General features: G+C 34.6%; 1 protein-coding gene and 1 non-coding gene across 11 annotated transcripts in view; one reads left to right on the top strand and one right to left on the bottom strand.

Moving 5' to 3' along the window:
- The window catches only part of Cntrl (centriolin), an 88,506-nt gene that overhangs the window by 48,387 nt on the left and 13,046 nt on the right, over positions 1 to 27,073 (bottom strand). For 6 of the 10 annotated variants that reach the window (XR_013438277.1, XM_021723491.3, XM_040286236.2 and 3 more), the window contains exons 4-11: positions 19,891 to 20,021; positions 18,147 to 18,288; positions 17,110 to 17,296; positions 13,706 to 13,899; positions 7,229 to 7,348; positions 6,155 to 6,383; positions 4,738 to 4,847; positions 1,458 to 1,652 (exon numbers count right to left, since the gene is read on the bottom strand). Coding sequence is in view for 9 of the 10 variants with exons in the window: in XM_021723491.3 (XP_021579166.1) it covers positions 1,458 to 1,652; positions 4,738 to 4,847; positions 6,155 to 6,383; positions 7,229 to 7,348; positions 13,706 to 13,899; positions 17,110 to 17,296; positions 18,147 to 18,288; positions 19,891 to 20,021 (1,308 nt within the window). In the remaining variant the exon portion in view is untranslated. Of the gene's footprint in view, positions 1 to 1,457; positions 1,653 to 4,737; positions 4,848 to 6,154; positions 6,384 to 7,228; positions 7,349 to 9,106; positions 9,178 to 13,705; positions 13,900 to 16,834; positions 16,989 to 17,109; positions 17,297 to 18,146; positions 18,289 to 19,890; positions 20,022 to 27,073 lie in introns of those variants that run through there. The other 4 variants (XM_021723493.3, XM_078048111.1, XM_040286235.2 and 1 more) reach the window with 4 other exon arrangements.
- On the top strand, positions 10,495 to 10,601 carry LOC120890230 (U6 spliceosomal RNA). Its single transcript, XR_005734471.1, has one exon. It is a non-coding gene; the product is annotated as a U6 spliceosomal RNA (small nuclear RNA).

The raw sequence follows: 27,073 nt of genomic DNA, 5'->3' as shown, positions 1-27,073 counted from the left end.
TGCCAAACACACAACCTGGGTTTTAATTAGACTCAGATTATAGAACTGGAAGGGGCAGCACATGAGCCTGTGGGCTGTTCCTTCCTACCCCCCAGAAGGCAAACATTCATAAACAGAGGGCTGGTCCCTAGAGACACAGATAACCTTACTTAGATGGTAGCTTTCTAAAACAAATAAATACAATAAGATATTATCAACCTCATTACACATGCAGAACTTTAAATAAGCAATTTTTCATTTAATAAAAATTCTTTAAAATAAGATTAATTTTGATTTCAATTTTAATAAAGTCTCAGGCTTTTATTAGAAAAGACTTCATAAATGTGGAAGCTAGAGAGAGAGAAAAAAGGAACAAAACAAAGGTATTTCACAGAATAGAAGAGAGGTAATAGAGTAGATAGGGAGGAGGGAGGAAGAGAGGACATGGGAAAGTATTGGGGTACAAAATGTACCAAATTATGCTATGTCCATCTACAAATATATTACAATGAATCCCGTTTGATTGTATATATAATCATAATGCACTAAATTAAAATAATGATAATAGAAGGGAGATTAGTAGAGCAAGTGGATGGGGGGGAAAGGAAAGGGAAAGTACTGGGGAATGAGATTGATCAAATTACATTATGTGCATGTACAAATATGGCATAATAGTTTACTAAAACATTTCAAAGAATATTACATAACCTGTCAAGTACTTAAAGCAATTACAATTGCATGTTAGATTCTGTGATAACAGTTAATTGAAAGATCTTAAAGTTTTTTAAAAAGATATCCTTACTATTCAAAATATGTCAGGAAAATGTTTAGGAAATACTTTCACTTATTTTAGGAATACTAGTTCACATACAAGCCATTAGTAAGATTTCTCAGAATACTGAAAGAAAGACTTAAGCCTGAACCTAACAGTCGTCACCTGACCACATCTGATCACATCTTAGGAAGACATACTCCTGAGAAAAGTTTCTTTTTAAGGACAAAAAAATATTAAAACAACAAAAAAGCTTTAGCAGAATATTTGCATAAAGTATTAAAGAGGTAGAAAAAGAACTTTGACCCCCTTCAGCAAGGAAAGAGAAGGAGTTAAGTTTGGAGAGCATCTTGGAGCAAGTTTCTTTAGTTCTGAAATAAAACGAAACTGTTAAGTGTACTCTGCGGCTGTCACTTACTGAAAGGTACTTTCTTGAAGACTAGTTTTGTTCTGAACTCATTCACACATTCCCTATGTATATACACATGTATTTATGTATATGTATAAATATATATGACACATACATACATACATATAATGTATATAAATTATACATACATATATGCACATCACTTAAATTATACATCAAACCAAAAAGAGACATGCAGAAAGGACTTTACTGCTAAAATTAGTGAGACAAGTACTATCTAGAGAGAATAATATTCAAATGTCCATAGAAGAAGTCTAAATTTCTTAATTTACTTACATGTTTTGGGTCTTTGGAATCCAGGGTATCTAGGGCTATTTGCAGGTCCTTGATCTCCTTCTCCTTTTCAGCAATTTCTTGTCGCTGCTTTTCCATATGCATTTCTAGATCCAGAGTTTCCTGGCGTAATTTATTTAGAAGTTGTATTCTACCACTCAACTGCTTGAAAAGAAGGTCTTTTTCTGCTTCTGAAATCTAATTCCCCCACACCCCAACAACACTGATTTATAAAGACAACTTCCACAATGTAAAAAATATTTTATGTTCTATCAGGTTCCACCCTCATTTTTTTTGGTCCTATGGATTGAACCCAGGGACACTGTACCCCTGAGCTACATCCCCAGCCCTTATTTATTTATTTAGAGACAAGGTCTCACTAAGTTGCTGAGACTGGCCTCAAACTTGCAATCCTCCTGCCTCAGCCTCCTGAATGGCTAGGATTACAGTTGTGTACCACCACGCACAGTTTTCAGATTTCTCTATAAATTAAAATGTGGTAGTTATCTAGGCACTCCCCTATATCTTATTAAGTAGAAAACCTTATTATTTTACTAGTTTGTGAAAACTGATAATTTAATAGGTACAGTTGTCATTCTAGTATAAGCAACTTGTAAAATGTTAATCATAAACCTAATATTACAGATAGCTGATTTTACATAGCACTTACTATGTGCCTGGTACTGTTCTGAACTCTTTATATGCTTCAATTTACTTCTCAAAACATATAAAGTAGAAAGCATATTTATTGTAATTTTACAGATAGGAAAACTGAATTATGGAAAATTTAGATATATTGCCCAAGGTCACACAAGGAGATTAGATATGTGAAAAAACATGCAAATAGAAGCTTAGAAGGAAATAAGACTAAATATTGTGATGATCATACAATTCCCCCTAATCACAATACTTTCATAGTCAGGAATTGAATTTAAAATTCTGTGTTACCTAGATAAGATCATCTCAACCACAGAATTATAAAAGCTCTTGTTAAAGCCAGGTGTGACAGTACACACCTTTAATCCAAGTTACTCAGGAGCCCAAGCAGGAGGATAGCAAGTTCAAGGCCAGCCTTAGCAACTCAGAGAGACCCTGTCTCAAAAATAAAAAAATTAAAAGGGCTGGGAACGAGCTCATAGAACACCCTGGGTTCAATCCCCAGTACAACAAATAAACAAACAAACACACACACACAGTCTAAATATTTTTCAGTGCTTTTCCTATAATACTGATGCTGTTTAACTACATATTTCCTTTTTACTTTTTAAACTTGTTTATTGTCTACCAGTCTGTCCACCAAGGAAGGACACATGTCTGTCCCACTAATTAAATTGAAATTTTTATTTTACTGGTAAGAACGAGGCTGAAACTTACCTTAGCAGGTCAAGTAAATAAGCAGTATAAAGAACAATTTAGGGTTACATTTACTCATTTAAATAAATAATTATTTTTCCAATCATATTTATAAACATCCATTTATTTCCAAATCATGCATATTATTAACATCTACCTGTATAGTCAGTTTACTGTAAAATATTTAACTATTAAAACCATCTTGAGGGACTAGGGTTTGGCTTAGTTGCCTAGCATGTGTGAGACACTGGGTTCAAGTCTCAGCACCACATATAAATAAACAAAATATAGACCCATTGACATTTAAAAAATATTAAAGACAAAAAAAATCTCGATGCTCCATCCACCTGGCTTCCCACTTTCAATTCATCCGGAAGCCCTGACAGTTCTCCTGCCCATTTGACCTGCAATTTGGTTGGCTTTCTCTCCCTAGCCACCGCCACCTTCCTGATTCATTCATCCTGTTACTGTTTCTTGCTTGAACTAAATACCAGCCTCTTAACCAATCCACAGATCTTCATTCTCTCTCTCATCCCATTTCACCATTAAGCAGTAGCCAAAGTGACCTCTTATATAGACAAATAGATCAGCCATTCTACTTAAGCCCTGCAAAGTTTCCCACTACATACAGAATAAAATCCAAGATTCTTAAAATGGCCAGTGAAACCTGGCATGGTCTTTAACCTCATGACTCTTAGAATTCATCGTCTAGTACACTTTCCTTCACTCAGCTGACGAATTTTTACTATGAAACCTTTTGCAAATACTGCCATCTCTGCCTGGAATACTCTTTCTTCTAACTCTTGTCTCTCTAGTTCCTTCGAATTCTTTGTGTCACCTCCAATCCCAGCACAATGGAACCTGCCCATAGACCCAGCTACTTGGGAGACTGAGCAGAAGGATCACTTATATCCAGGAACTGTTAGACTAGTCTGGGCAACATGGTGAGACCCTGGTCTAAAAAAAAAAAAAAAAAAAAATCTAAACACCACCTTCTCAGAGAAACCTTCAAGAGCCCTATAATCTAAAGTTTTCTCAGTATTTTTCCTATAATACTGATGCTGTTTAACTACGAATCTTCTTTTCACTTTTTAAACTTGTTTATTATCTATTTTCCCTACAAGTCTGTTCACAAAGGAGAGATTCATGTCTATTTTGTACATTACTCAGGAGCCAGTCTAGTCAGGCATATAGTAAGTTTCCAGACAATCCAGCCAATTTCTAGTTTCTGTATAATCTAAAAGTAACACTATAGTATATCTTTTAAAAGAACCTATGGTTTGGAATTCACATTTTTTCAACCTATTATGATATGATTATAGTTATCATTATAATTTTAAAATATCGATTCTTACAAGTTGTAAACAAGTATGCATTTAAAAATAAAAATTTCAAAATACTTCCTTTTGTGAATCTCCCACACCATCAAATTACATCATGGACTTAACTACTCATTTCTGCATGAAATACTTTGGTAATTTCTCAGAATAAGCTACTTTCATCTTTTTTGTATATAATATATCTTTTTGGTTTGTTTCTTATTTGATAATGTTCATGCTATAGTTTTCTATAGCATTTAATCTGGGTCCCAGTATCTTAAAGGTGGAGGGTGCTTAATTAGTTAAAAGAGATATCAGGAAGTGACTCTCTTGGGGGAAAGTAGTCACTTTCACAATGTAGTAGACCAAATACAACTTTTCACGTGAATTTTCAGTCATTTACTTCTATATGCTTTATAAAATGTTGAAGACATCATCATGAATGAAAGGATAAATAAGAAATGCTAGAATGATATTTGAATCTGAAATTCATTATTCTGTGATTAATTAGACTGTACTGACTTTAAAATAAACATATTGTTATAAAGGGAAACATGTTTCATTTTCACTTTTTCATTTCCTCTTAGCATGGCTACTTTGCTTTTACATACTTTTTTCCGTTGTATAGCTTCTTCCAGTTGTTTAAATTCTTCAGTAGCTCTTAAAATTTTTTGTTCTGCCTTTTCTATTTCATCATGTAGTTCTGACAGTCGAGTTTGTGCTGTGAATTTAAAAACCATATACTAACAAGTAAATTCTGAAATTTCTACCAGATTTTTTCTTTGCAATAATCTCTTCTCTCTCAATTAAATTCTATCATTGTTGATCATAGACATTTTAAAACTTACTTATGATAGCTATCATCTCTATTAAATATTTTAAGAAAAATTGTTTTGTGATATGCTATAGAATTAATCTTTTTGTCTGTAAAATTCTTAACATAAAAGGGACAATACTTGAGATTCCCAATGTTGTGCACCATTTTGAGAGAAAGAGGATTTTATTGGGAAATATATACTTTATATGCCACTAAGTCATAATTAGGATCAGTGTATTGAAACACAACAACCCAGTGTTAGAGGCAAATACTTTATGACAGGACTCAAAAACGAATCCAAATTTATTAAAAAATCCAATTCTGGAGGTGACTTCAAATCAATCACTTTTTACCCCAAATGTCAGATTTCTTTCTCCCTCTCTCTCTCCCTCCAATGAAACCATGAGTCCCCTGAAGTTAGTATGCACATGTATCTGATTTATTTTTCCTTTACCTTTTAGAGCTTTACATATAATAAATGCAGACAAGAAGAACTCAGCTTCTTATCTCCCCTTGCAAAGTCAGTCTTTACTAGTCATCCATATTTTCAGCTTACAGTCAAAGGAAGATGAACCGCTAATTTGATGGTTCAATGGGCCACAATTACTAGCGGGATATATAAATTCGGGTTGGCTTTCTCTTTCTTCAATATCTACACAGCTAAGTGGATAGCTATGTATGATACTGAAGGGGCTCCTACAGTGCCTCTTGGCTTGACTTCTTCCTCTATGTGACTTGCCAGAGGTTTAAGATCCCTCGAATTAGACTGGGGTATGGAGGGAAGTCATAGGCCAACCTTAGACCCAGGCCTAAGGAGAGTGAACTGTTTCAGCCTATCCAAAGCACAGCTTCAGGTTTTGGCTACATGTATAATCATCAATAAAAGTGATTCTTTACCTGCTTCAGTTATTATTAATTACGTCTTTTAATGCATACTTCTATGCTTATTGGCAGGATGGGATTTATGCATTCTTGGATCCCCTGGACATGTTCCCATTAAATTCTGGTCAAAAATACCACTCTCAACCATAAAAGGAATAATTTTTTAAAAATCTGTTCAATAAGTCACTAATTTTGTTTTAGACTTTTCATTTTAATGACAATATGATACATACCATCAGAATGTTTAATTAAAAGAGTTATAAAATAAAATTGGCCTACATATTCAATCTTTTTATATTTCTAAAGAATTTAAAATAACTTTGTTTAACCTGCATTTATTTTTCTTTCTTTATCTTCCAGTTGTGTGTCCAGTGGTGCATGGGTTCTCAAGTTCTCTTGTGCATCTCTATGTTGTTCTCCTTCATTTGGTCCCATCTTCTTGATCTGTACTGCCTGGGCATTACTGATAATGAAAGTTTCTGTGGCAAACATATTTCTCTTGTATCTGGATTTGCCAATGTAAGGGCTTTCATCTGGGACTTTATCAATTTCAGCATACTAAAAGCAAAATAATAGATTTATGGTTTAATAACAAATGACATTATTCATTTTATTAGTGGTAAACATGTCACACAATCACCAAAGTTTTGCTAATCCTAAATCTTAGAAGCTAAATATATTATTTTTTTATTCTTAATATACTAAAAAAGGAATTAGACCTAAAAATGGTCTCAAAAGGATTCTTCCTCCTACTACCAAACTGTGACAGTTTGGATTAGCTAATTAACGAACTGCCCACACTTGTGTGATTTGAAGCACTGCTTAATCTCTTAATCTCCCAATCAGAAATCTGGATGTTTCATTTTGGTTTCTTGACTGACTGACACAGTAAAATCTCAATGTAATCATTTTTAATAATTGGGCTTTCAAATTTAAACAACATGTGATATTATTAAAATCATTGGTTTTTAGAAGTTAGGTAATTCCCCTGTTTCCATGGCATTTATGGCATCTGTGCCAATAATGGTTCACTAATTCTGAACCTAGTAAGTACTGAACAAATCTTATAGGGAGATTTGTTCAGACTATCCCATGGCACTTTTTCCAAAAGTCTGGATTTAAGTGAGGTAACTGAGAGTTAAGGAAGCTGTTTTTGCTTAGGGAATTGGTTGTGGGCAAAATTCTCTTGGGGCTTTTACCTCTTTAGGATATTGCTCTAACTATAGGAGCCAAATAATTCACAGATACAACCAAAACAGTTTACTCTGCTGATTGCTCATAATAAGAGAGTGGAATGGTTAGTAAAAAAAATAGTCCCTTAAATTTCCCTATCATCTGTTCCCTTCCACCTCACTTCATGCTGGCTTTAATTCTGGATTACTAAAGAATTATAAATAGCTCACCTCTGATGGATAATAATTTAGTGGCTCAAATTTAGCATCAATTTTATAGAAAGCCAATTCCTGTTCGAGCTCATACTGCTTCTGACATGCTCGGGTTAGTTCCATGGTCTTCTGTTTTAGCTATCAACCCAATTCGATGAGACAAAACGTTTCAGTAAGTTAGTACCAAAGTGCAATGTTATGGCAATTTCTCATCATTTTAATAACTATATTGTAAAAACACTATAGCAAAAAGCACAACACTCAGAATTTTATCTTAATTATCTATTATAAAAAATGAAATACAAAATTATTGTTTCAGAAGTGATCACATAAAAGACCTTTGAAGTTTACATGCTATTTCGGGATACAAAGAAGATATTTAAATTTAAATTTGTTTTACCTAAATGTAAAATAGTTCTTTATCAATTATCTTTAAACTAGTCTACTAAGTATCTGTTTCATGATGTCTCAAGACTTAGTATTAATTTATTTAACTTACTCTTGGTTTTAATGATATCTTCAAATCATGGAGGAATAATATTTGACAGTAACTACAGAGCAGTGAGAAGGATGATATTAGAGATTACTTTCAACTGTACTGTTGTCGTAGTATTTGTGGCTAATGACTTCTTAAGTTTTAAATGTTCAGAACATCATTATTTGTAACAGAGGATAAGGAATTTAAAAAGCTCCATCAGATCCAAATATGTAATATTAAAATTTTAATAAAGTAATTATACTATAACTTTTTAGTTACTCAGAAAGTTTTGGAGCTGGGAGAAGGAGGATATATGAATCATTCAATATAATTATCTGAACATATAAATAAACTGAAACTCAGATTGGTGAATTGACTTGTCAAAAGATTAGTGGTGCAAGCTGAGTATTTTACTACTATCAATACAAGCCCTTTTTCTATTACATGTACTCTTTGAGTTCATTTCAAAGGTCCACTAAGTGATTATTATCTTTACTTTTGCCAGTATTTGATAAAGATCATGCAGAAATATTTCATAAATATGAAAATGCAAGCAAAAAAGAATAAAACATAAACAAACACAAGCATTTTACAAGGTCAGGAAATCAGTCGTGCACAATTTAACTTACAGTCACCTCCTGATAATCTGTTAAAATGGAAGTAACACTGATCCGATCCGAGTACTAATTCTGTGTGACACCCTCATTTGCTATCTCACTGGAATTAAAGGACTTGCCTTATTGCATAGTTTACAGCAGAAGAGACAATGTTCAATTCCAAGAATCTGGTTTCCAATCTAACATTCTGCCTATTGTCCCAATGTCCTGCTGCAGGGTGCCTAGCATATTAGCCATACTTATCTTTTCAGTGAATGCTCATAAGGCTTTGAGTCTCAATGAAGCAACTCAATCAACAACAATCCTGGGCTTCTCTCTCCATAGCTCATTGACTATAGGGCCAAACCAAAGGTAAATGTGAGTGGAATCATGGAGTGTGCATGTACTAGTATTTACTAAATAGCCTATGTGTTTCAAAGTCCCTTTGTGTCTCTTATAGCCTTAGGCTTAGTATATAGTTAAGTACTCAATAAATGTATGTTGAAGAAATGCATCAATGTCTGCAAACTAAAAGTCAAAGGAACTGGAAATAGGTGAGCTGTAGCACTCACTGGCTATTAAAATCAAGAGATGACTGTAGTTAACCTATTTACCAACAGGAAAAATAATACAAATTCTTTCCCCAACATTCAAATTTGTTCCCCTATGTACACAGTCATTCAAAACATAATACATACACAGGCACATTTCTCAATGAGGCAAGCCAGTTTCAAAACTTAAAACACAAAAACATATGAATACAAATTATCATGCAAATCATGAAAAACATAGTATGCAGTTCAGCCCTTTAAGGAAGAATACCTTTAAGAACTACCTTTAAGGAAGAATAAAGAACTTCCTTTAAGGAAGAATAAAGAATCGCAGAAAAGGGCCTGCAAGAAACCAAAACAAGGGCTAAAAGAAGAAAAAAGCAAACAGATACTGTCAACTGGAGGACTCTCAGATGTGATACCACAAGTGCTCTTTATTGACAATTTACCACAGGAAGGTATGGCTACTAGTACTTGCATTGTTCCTATATGGACATATCTTATCCTCACTCCAAATGTGAATAATAAATTTACCACCTTCCCTTACTTAGCTCGATTCATTTCAAATTATTTTCACATTCATAATCCCATTAAATCCTCACCAGTCTATAAAGCTGGCAGGACAAGAAAATCATCCTCATTTTAAAAATAAGTAAACAAAAGGATAGAAATGAAACAACCTGCACATGGACAGAATAAATTCAATTAACATTTGCTGGGGTTGGGATAGGGGACTACTACAGTTTAAGTGGCCACTGAAAGACTAACTTCAATGCTATTTTTCTTTTATAAAGAAAGTGCTCTAATGCATGAGCAATTATTTTATAAAACTGAAAAACAAAGCAGGGTGCAGTGGCACATGCCTGCACCCAGTTACTATGGAAGGTGAGGCAGGAGGATCACAAGTTTGAAGCCAGTCTAGACAACTTAGCAAGACCATTCCCCCACCCCACCTTGGGGCAAAAAGAGGCTGGTGATATAGTTCAGAGGCATAGCACCTAACATCTAACATGCAGGGGCTCTGGGTTTAATCCCTAATACTATTAAAAAAAGGAAAACATTATACAATTGTAGATAATATTACCATCAAATATTCTTTAAAGGATAACAGAAAATATTTTTCAAATGTACATTCTTAGACTAATGCTCAGATTGTTTTTAAACATATAATAGCCTTTGTAGTAAGAGAAGTCTAGGCAAAACAATATAAATGGTAATTTAAAGAATAAATACATAATAGCCAATAAATACATATGTAGTATTCAGCTTGCCAACAATTATGGAAATGAGAAATTAAAACAATAATGAGATTCCATTTTTTCTATTATATTTATAAATTCAAAATAACAATATCGAGCCGAAAATTGGACCCTTTCACTTACTGCTATGGAAGTATAAATTGGCCATAAGCTTTTTGAAGTGGGTATTCGCATTTATTAAAAATTTAAAAGAGAATTACACAGTAATTCCACTCAAAGTGATTTATGCTGAAGAAATACTAGTGTGTATGCATAAGGCACATACACACACACACACACACACACACACACACACATTTTGTAGTACTTATCTCTAATACCAAAAAAACCATCAACACTAACTAAATTATAGAGGATCCACTTAATAGAACACAATTTAGAATATAGAAAGAATGAGAAAGTGCTCGCTTCGGCAGCACATATACTAAAATTGGAATGATACAGAGAAGATTAACATAGCCCCTGCACAAGGATGACACACAAATTTGTGAAGCATTCCATATTTTTATCCAAAAAACCAAATGCCGAATGTTTTCATTGATATAAGGAGGCTGATTCATAGTGGGATAGGGAATGGGAGCATGGGAGGAATAGACAAACTCTAGATAGGGCAGAGGGGTTGAAGGGGAAGGGAGGAGGCATGGGGTAATTAATGATGGTGGAATGTGATGATCATTACTATTCAAAGTACATGTATGAAGAATTGGTGTGAATATACTATGTATACAACCAGAGATATGAAAAAAGGTGCTCTCTCTCTATAGAAGAGTTGTAATGCATTCTGCATCATATATAAATAATTACATAAAAATTTTAAAAAAGGAAAAAAAATGAGAAAGATTTATATATGTGTGTGTGTATATATATATATATACACACATATGTACACATATGTACATATATACATATATTTTAAACTTGGAGAGCTGTTTACATGTACTGCTTTGTGAAAGATAAGATGCAGGATAATCATACATAATAGGATTCCTTTCTTTAAAAAAAATAACAAACATTCAAGGGTATAATTATTTAATTACATATATTGTGTATGTATAGAAAACAAAAAGGATCTATATCAACACTTGGGGAAAGGAGCAGGGGAAGAGTAGATTTTCATTTCTACTGTATACATTTGTGTTGTCTGAACTTGTTACAAAAATATACATGTTAAAATGTTTTAAATTGTTATTAATTATAAAAGTACTAATGACAGAAAAAAGCACAATCTAAGAAAAGTAGTTACAGAAAAAAGAGCAAAACTGCTGACAATTTACAAAACATTTATTCACAGCACAACCATATTAACAATAACATAAATAAGCAAAAGAGAAAACTATAACAAACCATACTTTCTGGACAAAGCAAAGCCTTAAGACATATTAACTAAGGTGTTTAATGGGTTGATTAACATGCATCAGGGAGTCAGCATATACAAATTATCAAGTTCCTTTCTTAGTAATAAAATGGATTCTATGTTCTAAAACAGAAAAATATCTGAGAAAAATTTATTAAATGTTCACAAATGTCACATGATACCAAATAAGTACTGGGTTTTATTTTTGTATGTCATATAATGGCAAAAAGAGTTCACTGTTTAAGTAACATTGATTACCATTCTCCACTGGTTTCATTACTCATCAATCCATTCTATTACAAACTGAAAAGCAACAGAGTCTGAATAATCTAAAATCACTAATAATCATCTATTAACATTATTAATATATGCCTTCAGGATACAGCCGAGATATATGAAAACTACCTTCAAATTAAGTAGCATATAAAGGAACCCACAAATGCTCTGAACATTGGAGGTACAGAGCTGGAGAAGCTGTCCTGGATTTCCATCATGTTCCCTTTTCTTTCTCAGGCAAAAGAGATTTTAAGTAGGAGTTAATTCATATTTCAAGAACAACTTCCTTCCACACAGAGGGGAGAATACTCTTTTGTCTTTGTTTTAAAAAATAAGTGATTAGGGTTGGGGTTATAGCTCAGTGGAAGAGTATTTGCCTAGCATGTGTGAAGCACTGGGGCAGATTCTCAACACCACATACAAATAAATAAAACAAAGGTCCATCAACAACTAAGAAATAGTTGTTGATGGACCTTTTTTTTAAAAAGTAAGGGATTAAGCAGAATTCTTCTTCTTAAAAAAAACAAGTAACTGAGTGAGAATGTGAGAATGCCAAACTTGAAAGGGAGATCCAAAAAGGATAACTATATCAAAGACTTTATTTTTATAGGATAAGTAAAATTCCCTAAGTTATACATAAGTAAAATGAGGAATTATTTAAAAGGAGGGGAGAGAAAAGGGTACCAATAGTTATTTTTCCCTAAATAGCCTAATAAGTTTATAAAATTAGATTCTTTGGGTTGAAAAGGCCCACCTTCCTATCAAATGATCTTTCTCCAAAACCCTGAGCATATGGCCAGTCTCTGCCTGTCAGTGATAGCAAACATTCCAGTTATTCCATTGCAGGCCAACTTTTAGGAATTTCTTTATCATTAAATGAAAACATATTTTCCTATCAATTGGTTTATGATGAGGTCTTAGTCTATAATTCCTCTTCCATGAAACAGTTCTTTGAATATCGAGAGAAATTATAGCTCGCCGAGTCTCCTCTTCTCTAGCCTGGACAACTCTGTCCCTCTGATCATTCTTCATGTGACATGGTCCCAAGACCTTTGAAGTATCTTGGTTACTTTCTCAAATTATGCCATTTAGATTGTCTAAATCTTTCAGTTTTAGTATCCTTTTTCTGTTTCAACCATAAAGCCCAACTATATAAAATGTAGCCATTACAGATATGCATAAACTGAAAGTGTTCTGTAATTCCACTTTTTGGAAATACCTACTTTCAAGAGTTTGGTGCATATTTTGCCATTTCTCCCCTAAGAAACTGTCATACACTTTGAGATATAAGATCATATTTGACTTTGATATTGTTTCGCAACTTGCTTTTTTATGCATAATAAAAAGTGTCAGGTATCTTCCATTTTAGGACATAAAACCGTACTTCATTTTATTCAAAACAATATATTATTTTATCACTTCAGGGTTCACTGAGGGACATTTTGGCTATTTACAATTTTTGATCATATGAATAATATTGCAGTGAATATCCTTGTATATGTATATGTGTGTTATATGTTATATATACACACATACATACATATACATTCAGGTATATATATAATCTCTGTACATTCTTGCCACTATTTCTATAGAATATATTATTGGAAATTCAATCTCTGAGACAGAGGGTCTATTTAAAATTTGGATATTTTTCCCAAATTGTCTTCTAAAAGTTTTTGCCAATGTATACTCTCTCCAACAATGCTCTTGCTTAAAAAAAAAAATATGAACATCAGGGATGATCTTACTGACTTCTTACAGTGAGGAACATCACCTTCCCCCTTTGGGCAGCCCCAAAGAACACTAATCTTTCAGAAAGCCATATCACATGGCACATGCTCAGTAAAGCCTTTTGCACATATTCTATTAAAATACATCTACCCCTTTCTACGGTCAAGAAGTTGTATTTTTAGACACAAGGACAAAGAATTTTCTACCTGAAGAGAATATAATCAATGTGATGTAAAATCAGACTTACCAATTCATTTTTCATGTTTAGGTCAATTTCTAGCTCCTCACAGCTCTGTTTCTGTAATATTGCTTCTTCTTTTAATGATTTGTTTAATTTATCTTGATTTTTAATTTCCTCAAGGAATCTTATTTGTTTGCTCTTAAGCTCTTCAGTTTCCATCATCTTCTTTTCTAGGTCTCTTTCCAGTCTTTCTACCTCTTCTGTCAATAAAAATGGATAGTGTATTTATCATTATGTTTCTTATTTGAAAAAAGGCAAGGCTATTTCTCAAAAGAATAACAAAAGAAGTTAAATATGGTATAATTACAATTTTACTTTTAAAATTATAAACCATGCTTTGAGTGAAAACCATCTTACACTTGAAATGGATATATATTATGAGGCAAGAAGTCATTATTATTTTGATGACATTTTTAAAACATAAGAATTGACTTCCAAGTATTTTAGTTTGTTGATAAATGAAGAACTTTTCCAGTCCCTTTTAAAAAATGCAGTATTTTATTTGATATGAATAATTACATTTTTGAGAATATTGTAAACATGTATGCAAAATATTACATTGTATTGAAATCCTTCAACTATTTCCTATCACTCTTAGGATAAGATTCATAAATCTTCCGTAAAGATGATTTGGCCCCACTCTCCCTCTCTTCAAGCAGAGATATGCTTGAAGCCTCATCTTCAAGCATATCTCTGCAGCTTTCCTGAAATGACTCTTCACTACACTGACAATGCCTCTTCACTGCTGCAGGCTTATTCTCATCCTCTGCCTGAACCTGTCTTCCTCCATTTCCTATAGGTCTCTTCTGCATCCTCTAGGGGTTGAGCTTTACAAACCATTCTGAGAAGACTGCCCTGACTCTCTCCTCTCTCTGGGTTGGATGCTTCTTAGGGAAGCTCTCATGCACCCTGAACTTATGCTCCAGCCCTTGTCACCCAGGGAGTTGTAATATGTGATCTACTATATTGTCTGCCTATCTTCCCCACTAAAGTTTCAGGAGAACAGCAACTCCATCCACCTGGTCTCTACTGGGTCCTAAGAGCTCACCACATTAAAGGCTCCTAATTACAGTCTGAAGTCATGAATGAGCCATAAGTGGTTGAAACATTTCCTCCAACAGTATATTTATATGATTATTCTGCATTATTTAAATTTTTAATAATTCCAAAATAAATTTCAGGGGAAAAAAGTAGTATTGGGGGAGGGGTCCTAAACAAATAAGAAATTTACCATGTTTCTGAAGTATTGGATTAAACCATATAAAACTGCTGCTTTTGTAGGTTGAAAGTGGACTAACATCCATTCCAAATGGTTGAACATACCAGCTTATTACCCAGTACTCTACAATGGTGATTTCTTTTTCCTCAAACTTCCCATACTTCTTTGAGACTCTTTCTCAGCTGATGACCTCACATTTCATTGAGAAAACAGACCCCACCCATGGGAACTCCCTTATTTTCCCACCACCAAAGCAACAAAACCCCATGACCTGCACATCTTCTCTCCTTTCTGATGGAGAAAGTGTTCCTTCTGTCAAGGGATGGCCTCTCTTCTTTCTCCAATCCTACTGAGGCATGATTTGTCTCTGCAGTCCGCTCTTAAGATATACTGCTTATTTCTTTGACTACTGATTTTGAGGTTAACTACATTTTTTTTCCTCCCCATTTCCTGGTCTGAAAGCTACTGGTTAATTTTTAGTTTAGCTTTCTTTTTTTTTTTTTTAACTTTTAAACAGTAAAAAACGAAAAGAAACACCTTCATTCATTTAAGTGTTAGAAGAGAGAAATTATGGGAGGAAATTTCAAATCTTCAGGCAAATATCTCCCTTCCATTCTTCAATACATTATTATCCAGCCTTTCCCCCATCCCTGTCACAATCAGGCACTTCTCTGTGCTCATCTTACTTTGTGCCTCAGCAACATTCAACAAAGCTTACCACATCCTCTCTTGAAGATTTCTTCTCTGGTCCTCTGTAACCCACTATTTCCAGGTTTTCTACTACCCTGTTGGCCTCACTTTTTCAGTTTCCTTAGTTGGCTGCCTTTCTTTCTTTTCTCACCCCTGACTGCATGAGAAAACTGATTCCTATGGAATTAAGTACTATTTTTATGCTGATGACAACCAAATTTATTCCAGCTGAATCTCCTTTATCTTGGGACTGATTTATTTTTCAGATTTGGAATATTTGTAGTTACATAAAGAGATATATTGGCACTGAATCCAAGTCTAAACACAAAATTCATTTCTTTTTTAGATACAGTTATACAAACACATATGACCTGAAAGTAATTTTTATACAAAATTTTAATGTACCTGTGTTTGGACTGTGAACAATATCCACTTGTAGCATTAGAAAAGTACTCAAAGTTTCAGATTTAGGAGCATTTTGGATTTTATATATCCAGATTAGTGATGCTCAATCTGTATCTCTGATACAGACCTCTTTGAACTCCAGACACATATTTTCTATTTTTTATTTGCCACCTCACACATAATTCAAACTCATCATGACCTAAAGATAACTCTGAATTCTCCTCATTTTCTACATGATATCACCACCTAATTAAGCCAATTAAGCCAGAAGCCTGAGAATTACCTACTCCATTAGAGAGCGCTGCTGATTCTACCATTAAAAGTGATTCATCTATTTTTCATTTCCACATCTATTGCCTAAGCACAGGCCACCAACGCTTCTAGCCTGCATGACTGTCATAGCTCTTCCTAACATGCACCTCCATCTCCTCTTTGCCCCACTCCAAGTCATTCTCCAACCTGCATCCAAAATGATCTCCTTAATATAGAGCCTGTTCCTGGCCCATCCCTGCTTAAAACTTGACCATGGTTTTTTACTGCAGCTAGAATAAAATCCAAACCACAAGGCTCTGTTCTATCTTGAACCTCCCCCTTCTCTCCAAACTTTTTCTTGCACCCCTCCAGTCATACTGATCTTTCAGTTGCTTGACTCCATTAGGGTCTTTATAACCCCAGAGAACCAGCTTCTCCCTCTCCCTGAGTGCCATTCCTCACATAGCTGGCCTCTCCTCCCCATGCCTTTAGCTTCCATGTCACTGACTCAAGAGCCACTCCTTTACACCACTCTGTACCACAACAGGGCTCCCCTCTTGTTGCTTTACCTGGGTTTAACTGCTTTTTGTCTGTTCCACAAAACCATAAGCTGCATGAAGGCCAGCACCAAGTGTCTTGCTCACCATTGTATCCTTAGTGTCAAGTGCAGTGCCTGGTGCACTGAATATGCTCAATTAAATTAGTTGATTTATGGTGGCATCTCTGCAAATGCAATGTCATCAGAAAGTTTGTAATTCATTTGTTTTCTAGATAACTTCTGAAACAAATTCTTTCCTCATTCAAATTTGGTTCTTTTTTTTTTTTTTTTTAACGGTCATCTTACCTAAACTGAATCTCTCAAAAGCCTCCTCCCTGTCCTGAGTAGTTACTGGCTGACCTTCCAAACTTTCCAGCGAACGTAGGTGGAAAATGGTAAACTGGAGGTAGTGAGGAAGGGTCACGACTGGATTTTCAACTAATATCAGAGAAGTCAAATCTTGAAGTGGTTTCAACTTGCTGACATCCTGAAGCTGAAATGACATAACAGTAGCATTGGTATATTTTACTTTAAAAATCATAAACTACCTAAAGGAAATAATAAATCTTGGAAATTGTTCTTAACATAGCAAAAAAACCTATTCATGAAACCAAGGGCTCAAAAGCAGTTTGAGGAAAGGAACAGAAAGGCAGCATGTGAGTAGTGTATTGGGACAGTACTGGGCATTTTCTTTATATCATTCTATTTGTAACTCTTCACAACCTATAATGGACGCATCATCTTAACTTTACAGATAAAGAAACAGATTGAAAGAAGTCAGGTGACTTGCCCAAAGCTCAGAGTCTAAGTGAATAAAACAGGATTTGAATTCAAGTCTTTATCATTCTTCATTATATTAATTGAACAGATCAAAAATACAAATGGTAGTGAAAAAATTTAGTAAAACTGCACAAAACTGAGTTATAATTGAATCTAAAAGACACAAGGATATGTACCAATATCCACATTCTGAATTTAAGGAAATACTGCCAGGAAAAAAAAAAAAAACTCTTCTAGGCATTCATTCAATCATCTGGATTCTAGCTCAAGCTGTAACTTTGGACAGGGACTTAACATTTCTGAGGCTTTACATGTAAAATAGGAATAAGAGCTCAAATGAAATGATAAATTCTAAGAGAATTAGTTGCTATGGAATCTATACAAAATGTGAACTTACTGTATTTAATTACTATAGAGTATTCTAGGTTATATCTGAATTTGATATATCTGGTGTTTGATTAATAGAAAATAAAGAAATCCCATTTGTAAAATTTAAGTATTAATATTTTTTCTCAGTAAATTAAAGAAATTGAAAAAGATTCTTACTAGTTTGAATAACTTACTGATGATATCTTGTTGCCTTTCAGATTGAGGACTCGCAAAGATTTCAACTTCTTTCCTAGCCATACTGGAATGTGCTCAATCTCATTTCCTGCAAGGTTTAGCTTCTGAAGATTACACATATTCTCTATGCCTTCAATTTTGCTGAAACCAAAGGACAAAGTCAAGCAAATACAATGATGAAGTCCTTCTACTGTAATTTTCATGTCTTTTTAGATGCTGGGAATTAAATCTGAGCTACACACCCAACAAAAGCTTGAAAATCTTATATCTATATGCTTTACCCTCAGACTTGGTAAATATGATGACTAAAAAATTGAAACAAGACAACAAACAGTTGCTGAACTTCCAATAAGACAAAAAATATCCTTGTCTCTATGTGATGTTCTTTTCATAATTATGATTTATCAACCTTTCTTATTAATGAGAACAAAGTAGCTATAAAAAAATTTACCAGAGCAGTGAAACTGCAAACTCATTACTGTGCCTAGGAACTGTACTCATCTTACTATCAGAACTCAAGACCTGTAATGGAAGACAGAGGAGTGTATCTATGCCAGTCCCACTGGCTACTGTGAGAACTAGCAGCCAGCCAGGAGAGAGCTGGAAAACTCCACAGCACACGCTGTGCTACCTGCTGTAGTCCTGCCCAAGAGATAACTATAGTATATTAGGCCACTGCCAAAAGGTTAACTGTACAGAAGGAGATCAGAGCCCCTACAGTGACACTTTGCTTATGAATATAAGCATTTTTATAGAATACTTAAATGAATAAAATATTTATCACTCATACTGATAAACTTTCATTGATGAAAAATTTTTCCAAGTTACTCATAATATGTTATTTAATAACCCAGTCAATTTTCTATACCAGGAAAATACTTCTAAGCTTGTCTATTTTCATTTCCATTTTGTCAAAATTATTATCATCAGTATCGGTTATTTTTTACACAAATTTTATACTAAGACTTTAATTAGTATTTTTTAATTTCATTTTTGTCTTGTAGGAACTTCAGCAGCTGTTAGTTGTTTTGATTTGTTGGCCATCATATTTAACAAGTCTAAAGTGGGAGGAAAGCTTACTGATATAAGGTTTTCAAGCTTTAGTTGGGGGTGTAACTCAGGTATGGAGTCCGTATTAGCAGGTGTGAGGCACCAGGTTTAATCCCTAACACCACAACCCCCCCCCCCAAAAAAAAAAGATTTTCATTATTTGATTCTTGCATCATTTTGTCTATAGCAAATTTTCAAAATGTAGTTTTACCCATTATCAGTTTGATTATGTTTATTTCTCACAAAATTATTATGCATTGGAAACAAGATTGAAAGTACATTTCTTGTAACAACAAGTGAAGAAAAATACCTAAGATGAAAAGGGTTAGAATATCTTTGGGCTCAAAATGGCAGGGCTAGAACATTCTGCTTCATATCAATATTCTTCATGTAATAAAACAGTGAACCATAGATAGCACCTGCCAAGAGCAGAATTAAGACAAAATTTGGTATTCAAAAAATGTATCTCCTTCCAAAATACTAGATATTATTCTGTACTTAAGTAGTACCAAAACTTAAAGTTATCATATTATGAAGGTCTAGCCTACAAGTGAATAAAGACTTATTAAAATATTTGCTGTTTCAAAGGATTCTTCCAGCAAATGGGTGACATTAGTTTACCTCTCAAAGAAACAAAGAACAACAACAACAAAAGAAAACCCTACAATGCTACTTAAAGAAATATTCACTCACCTGATTTTGTTATATGATAAGTTGAGTTCACGTAATTTTAAGAGCTTGTCTACCTTCTCAATCTTCTCTATTAAATTATAGCTGAGATTCAGTACTTCAAGTTTAACACATTTTTCCAAATTCTCAATATACTAAATGGAAATAAATAAGTAGATTCTTTACATGACATATGGAATGACATAAAGCAAAATATTTAAGTATGTGCATCAGGGGCTGTTTAGGCCAGTCATCAGAAAATTTAAAACCCTATTCTACAATCCCTGAAGTAGCAACTCTCCTCAAGTTTCCAAACTCTCCTTGCCCCTCTGCAAATGATAGCACTATCCACAAAAGAAGCTCAAACTATCCAACAAGAATACTCCATTATCATTCTCTCTGCCTCAATTTTTCTATGCCTTTCTGTTTTTCCTCCTTTTTTTTCTTTAGGTACTATGCTGGTGTATAACCTCTCCCTCTCTTTCTCCCCCAGTGCCCATGCATGTTCAACCTTCTTCTCTCTCCCTGTGTCCCCTCAAGTTTAAAGGCAGTCATTTTACAATAGACATGCACTATGTGCTTGCTACCTACAAAGTGTGGCACCAGGTGATGGGCTATAGCAGTGAACTGGACAAACCCTCCCTGCTGCACACAGCTTACTTTCAATAAGCTCACAATTCTTCTATATAGAACAAATCGCCCTGCACTAACCTTGTTCTCCTAGGAAGCCATCATCTTATTCCCCTTTTATAATGCCACCAGCATTTCTTACAAGAATCGTCTACATTTGCTCACTTTGCCTTCCACTCACTCCTATTATATTAGTAAGGCAATAAATCCTCTACTACATCAATGTATTCAAATGGTTCTCCCCAAGACTGCCATTCAATATTTCACAGATTGAACGTGGATTATGTGCCAGAAGCTGTCTAGGGACAGGAAATATGAATTAGTATTTATCTACAGAGATACACAATAAACAGAGGCAAATAAGATTTTCAGACAGCAACAATACTAATAAGAAAGTAAAAACAACATCTGTGCTAGAATGCAAGGCACCAAGAGGGCAGATCTTGTCTGTTGTGTACAGTGCCATGGTACCTCTGCCTGGCATATAGTGAGTGCTAAATAAACATCTGTTGAGTAAATAAAAAGGGTGACTTAACTGTGATTGTGTGGCAAGAAAAAGATTTTACAGAAGAAGTATATCAAGATGAGACCTTAATAAAAAGAAGCCAGGAATGTGAACTTCTGGGGTCAGAGAAAACTAGATGAGCAGAAGAAAATGCAAAGGTTCTAAAAAAATGAACTTGGTGGGTTTCTGAAACAGAAGAATTGCCTTCTTGATTGCCAAATCCATTGACTTCTAAGGTTTCCTCTTATTTGACAATTCTATAATCTTTTTATCATAACTTTATGCATGAAGTTCCCCCTCTATAACCTCCACCCATCATGGTCTTGAGTCTTCTGTAATAGCTCTCTCAAGCTTTTTCACTGGGTAAGCCTCAATCACACATGCTCTATGATTCTCCATATCTCCTCTTAATCCTAGGCATTCTTCACACTAAGCCCCAAATTCAGAAATTCGAATTTAGAAAACTAAGCTAATTCACCTCTGCGTCTACCTCCACAGTCTAACATATGTGTGGTATATAATAATTAAACAGAATTTATTTATTTCATATTTCATTTTTGCAAGTTTTGAACTCCAGCATGTTTCCTTTTTTACTACTTAACTATTCAAGGGAAGACCTGAATATATTCTAGAAAAAAATTCAAATGAAATACGAAAAGCCATCTTCATCAAGGCCCCATATCCTCTTTCCTATCCCCAAAACCCCAAAACTCCTAATACTCAAACTATTTTTATGTGTACCCAGATATTTCTATTTGTTTCCATCCATTTATACTCACAGAGAAAACTAGAATTTAAAAAAATATTTGAGACCCTGAAATGCTTTAAAATTGCTTTTTCACTGAAACAACTGTGGACATATTTCTATGTTAATACATAGAGGTATAAATCACTTTTCAAAAAAAAGTCATAGTAGTCAGATACAGTGGCACATGCCTGTAATCCCAGCAACTGGGTGGCAAAGGCAGGAGAATCGCAGGTTCAGAGCCAGCCTCAGCAACTTCACGAAGCCCTAAGCAACTGAGTGATGAGACTCTGTCTCCAAATAAAATATTTTCAAAAAATATTTTTTAGTTGTAGATGAACATAATATCTTTATTTTTATGAGGTGCTAAGGATCAAGCCCAGTGCCTCACACGTGTGAGGCAGGTGATCTACCACTGAGCTACAGGCCCAGCCCCTCCAAATACAATATTTAAAAAGGCTGGTGATGTGGCTCAGTGGTAGAACATCCCTAGGTTCAATCCCTGGTACAGGCATAGTAGTTCATAATATATTATGCCATATTTTATTTAGATGATACCTTATTGACATTTAGTTATTTCCAATTTTTATTTAAATAGTGTTTAATAAACATTCCTATATTGATATTTTTGCATATATGTGTACACAATACTAGTACAATAGACATCAAGAAGTAGAATTGCTGGTTTGAGAGTATAAGCACAATTACTAGATCAAAAAATAAGGGGCTTGAGATTATGACTCAGTGGTAGAGTGCTAATCTCGCATATGTGAGACACTAGGTTTAATCTTCAGAACCACATAAAAATCAATATTTTTGATTCATTTATAACTAAAAATAAATACATAAAAAAATAAGCATATTAGAAATTTTGATATTACCAACCACCTTCCTAAACTACAGTACTTATCTATCGAATAATGAAATAGTTTTTAAAGTCTTGTCCAATAGATATGCATGATACCAAAATATTGTAAAACTTGTTTTATTTCATATTTCTTTGACCTTAACAACTGAATACATTTTCAAGTTAATATCAGTCATTTACAGTACCTTTTGAACTGCCTATTCACATTGTTTGCATGTGTCAATGAGTTACCTCTCTCAATGGAATTGTAGGAGACCTACATATTATGTAGATATTGTTAAAGATTTTGCAAACACTAATTGTCAGATTTGTTTTCCTTTTAACTTTTGAGAATATATCTCTCATTAAACACAACTCTTCAACTTTTATGTCAAATAAATCTATCAATAGTTTTCTTTGTGGTACTAGGGTTACTGTTTTCTCACTCTTAAGATTTAAATTATTCTTTCATATTCTTTATATATATATATATATATATATATATATATATATATATATATATATAGTGTGTGTGTGTGTGTGTGTGTAATTGTTTTGTTTGTACGGGGATTAAACGCAGAGAACTTTACCAATGAGCTACATGCCCAGCATTTTTTATTCTGAAATGGGGGTCTCACTAAGTGCTGAGGGTCTCTCTGAGGTTACTGAGGCTTGCCTCAAACTTGGAATCCTTCTACCTCAGCCTCCCAAGTCACTGGCATTATAGTTGTGTACTACCACGCTTAGCTCTTTCCTAATAATTTTACAGCAGTTTGTTCATAAGTTTTTTGCACTGCTTTGTTTTTATTTAGCTCTTCAACCTTCTGGAATTATTTTCTGTGAATAATGAGGTAGAACATCAGTTTTATTTATTCTAATTAAAGAAGTCAGGCTATTACAGTGTGTTTACATTGTATACCTTATTAATATAGCAGTAAACACACACAAAGCAAAGATAGTAAACTTTTTTTTCAATGTCAATGTTACATTTATTATTTAGGATAGCAAACTTTTAAAAAATAATCATATTCTTTTTATACTTTATTGTGCATTATAGTTAGGCATACTAGTGTGGTTCATTATGATATAATCATACTGGAATATAATTTTTTCCACTTCAGTTCCCAGTGCTTACTCCTTCCCCCTGTTCTTCTTGCCCAGTTCTCCTTCCTCTACTCTACTGGTCTTCCTTGTGCTTATATATTTTTAAAATTGGTGCTTTATAGATAGACATAAAGCTGAAATTCACAGTGGTATATTCACATATGTACATAGCATAATTTGGTCAATTTCATTCTACTGTTCCTCCCTTTTCCCATCCCTCTTCCTCACCCTTCTATCCTCTACTCCATTGATCTCTCCTTTATTTGCAGGGGCTCAGCCCCTCCCCTACTTTCCTCATACTTTTCTCTAGCTCCCATATATGAGAGAAAACATTCAATCCTTGTTTCTGAGTCTGGCTTATTTTGCTTAGCAAAATGTTCTCCAGTCCCATTCATTTACCAGCAAATTGTGTAACTTCATTCTTATGGCTAAATAAAACTCCACTGTGTGTAGATACCACATTTTCTTTATCCATTCATCTGTTGACAGGCAACTAGTCTGGTTCCATAACTTACCTATTGTGAGTTACATTGCTATAAACACAACGTGCCTGTATCACTATAGTTTGCTGATTTTAGTTGTTGGAAAAATATTAAGTGGCTATACTAATTTGCAGTCCCAGCAACAATGTACCTTAACCCCAACATCCTTGCCAGCATTTATTATTATTTGTATTCTTCATGATTTCCAATCTAACTGAAATGAGAAGAAATCTCAATGTAGTTTTGATTTGCATTTCCCTGATTGCTAGAGACACTGAACATTTTTCATATATTCGTTGGCCATTTGTTTCTTCTTTTGAGAAGTGTCTGTTTTGTTCATTTACTGATTGGCTTTTTTTTTTTTTGGTATTAAGTTTGTTGAGTTCTTTATATATTCTAGACATTAATTCCCTGACGAAGGAGTAGCTGGCAAAGATTTTCTCCCATTCTGTAGGTTCTCTCTTCATGCTCTTATTTCCTTTACTGTGCAGAAGCGTTTTGATTCAGTCCACTTATTTATTCTTGTTTTTACTTCAAGATTTAGGGGTCTCATTAAGAAAGAGATAGTGCCTATATCAATATGTTGGAATGCTGACTCTATGTGTTCTCTCAGCAGTTGCAAAGATTCTGGTCTAATTCCTAGATGTTTGATGCACTTTGAGTGGATTTTTGTGCAGGGTAAAAGATAAAGATCTATTTTCATTTTTCTACATATGGATATCCAGTTTTCCCAGAACCATTTGTTAAAAAAAAGGTTGTCTTTTCTCCAAGGTATGTTTTGGCATGTTTGTTAAGTATCAGATGACTGTATCTATGTGTATTTGTCTCTAATGTCTTCTATTCTGTGTCTTATATTCCACTGGTCTTTCTGTTTCTCTTGATACCATTAACATACTGTTTTTGTTACTATAGCTTTGTAGTATAATCTGAGATCAGGTATTGTGATGCCTCAAATATTGCTCATCTTGCTCAGGATTACTTTGGCTATTTTTTATCTTTTATTCCTGCAATGAATTTTAGGACTTTTTTTCTATTTCTGTAAAGAATGCCATTGGTTTTTAAATGGGGATTGCACTGAATCTGTACAACACTTTTGGTAATATGGTTATTTTGACAATAATAATCCTGCCTATCCAAGAACATGGGTCGTCCATCATCTTTGCTCAGTGTTCTATAAGTGTTCATTATAGAGGTTTTTCAACTCCAGGCCCCACAGCTGCAGATAGCTACCAAGTGCTCAGATAGCACCTCTCCATAGAAGGATTCACAATGATGGGCAGGAGAAGCTCAAATACAGATGGGCAAATTGAGGCTCCATTCCAGTCACAGGGACAGAGTCCCAGTGATACACATCAGTCAGGGAAGAAGCTTCTGCATCATAAGCCACCCACAGAGAACTAGCAATCATAGGCTCTACACTTGCGCCTCTCTGACACTTTAAAGAAGGCCCTGTGTAGGGGCGCAGGTTTACAATATTTCACAACAGTCAGCGTGATTATATCCTATGCCCCTTCATCCAACAGAAATAGCCAGCAGACACAGCACAGCACCCTCCATGCATGCAGGTTCAGGTCCCTGAGCTGACAAAAAGAACAGGCTGGCAGGAAATCCAGAGCAATCAGGGAAGAATCCTCTTGTGCCCCAGCATCTTTAGGAGGATCCACAGCTGTAAGTCCCAGAGTTGCCTGTTAATTGTCATTCAGACACTCAGACCAACAGAAGGCAATTTCTGAGGATAAGCCAAAGCAGCCAATGGAAAATCTTACACACAAAATACAGCAGTATACCCCACAAAGGGACTTACAGAAGAGCTCCCCAGACACCAGACACCAGACACCAATCTGTGGGTCCAGATACAAGACCAATGATCTGAGACCAATGTACTCCAGAAAGGGCAGCAGCCCCTTCAGCCCAACAGTAGCACATCAAACAGGCTAAAATATATCTAACTTAAATAATCATATTTCACACATTCCAAATTTTCACAGTATAGCTTCCACTGGATTTGAAAGTGCTGGATACATAGAGCTTTTCTTCTGGAAGGCACAAAAAGACTATACCACCTAACAGGGAATAACTGATTTGCTAAGTCACAGAATATCAGAGACCATTTCCTCTGACCCAACAGAAAGCTAGTGGGTACCTAGACATTGAAAAAAGCTTTCAAGAATTGTATTAGAGGGGAGCTGGTGTGATCAACACCTCCATACCCAGAGTAGTGGGCAGCAGCCAATGGAAAATCTTACACACAAAATACAGCAGTATACCACACAAAGGGAGAGCATTACTACATTTTTCTACCCAGATTAAGGGAACTGTATAGAATATTTTCAACAAGTTTTTTGTTTCCAAAGGTCTATTCCAAAGTATGTGGCTCTGCTCTGAAGAGACTTAAGTTAATAGGGTTTAGCATTTTCTCTCAAGGTGGTACTGATACTGGGAACAGCAGAGGATACACATTGAGTGCGAGTATTAATACTTGGTTATTCACCTAGCCTAGGGCACTTAAGAGAAAGAAGTTTATTAAATAGTCCCTTGCATAAAAGTAGAAGTGATAATCATCCCAACCAATTGGATGGAGGGATTCTGACCCTGGAAATATTCAGGGAAGCATTCCTCCGGTGAGCAAACTCCTGGGGGTGAGGGGACAGTTTCTTACTTGTTTCTCCTAGAAGCTAGTAAGATAACTAACTAATATAGGTGTAGTATCTAGTTGCTATGTAATATCCTTCATGAAGAGGATCTGTCTTATCAGTGTGGACCTTGATCTCAGACACTCAGCTCCTGGGAATAAAGAAACACCAAACAATAATGTAGTTATGGCACTAATGACCTAAAGTAACCTATTGAAATAAATAAAGTATGGCAGTTTGGCCTGTCTGCCATTCTGCCAT

The sequence above is a fragment of the Ictidomys tridecemlineatus genome, chromosome 4, assembly GCF_052094955.1.
Source record: "Ictidomys tridecemlineatus isolate mIctTri1 chromosome 4, mIctTri1.hap1, whole genome shotgun sequence".
Lineage (NCBI taxonomy): Eukaryota > Metazoa > Chordata > Mammalia > Rodentia > Sciuridae > Ictidomys > Ictidomys tridecemlineatus.
The sequence above is the reverse complement of the archived record's forward strand: the minus strand, read 5'-3'. Positions and strand labels throughout refer to the sequence as shown.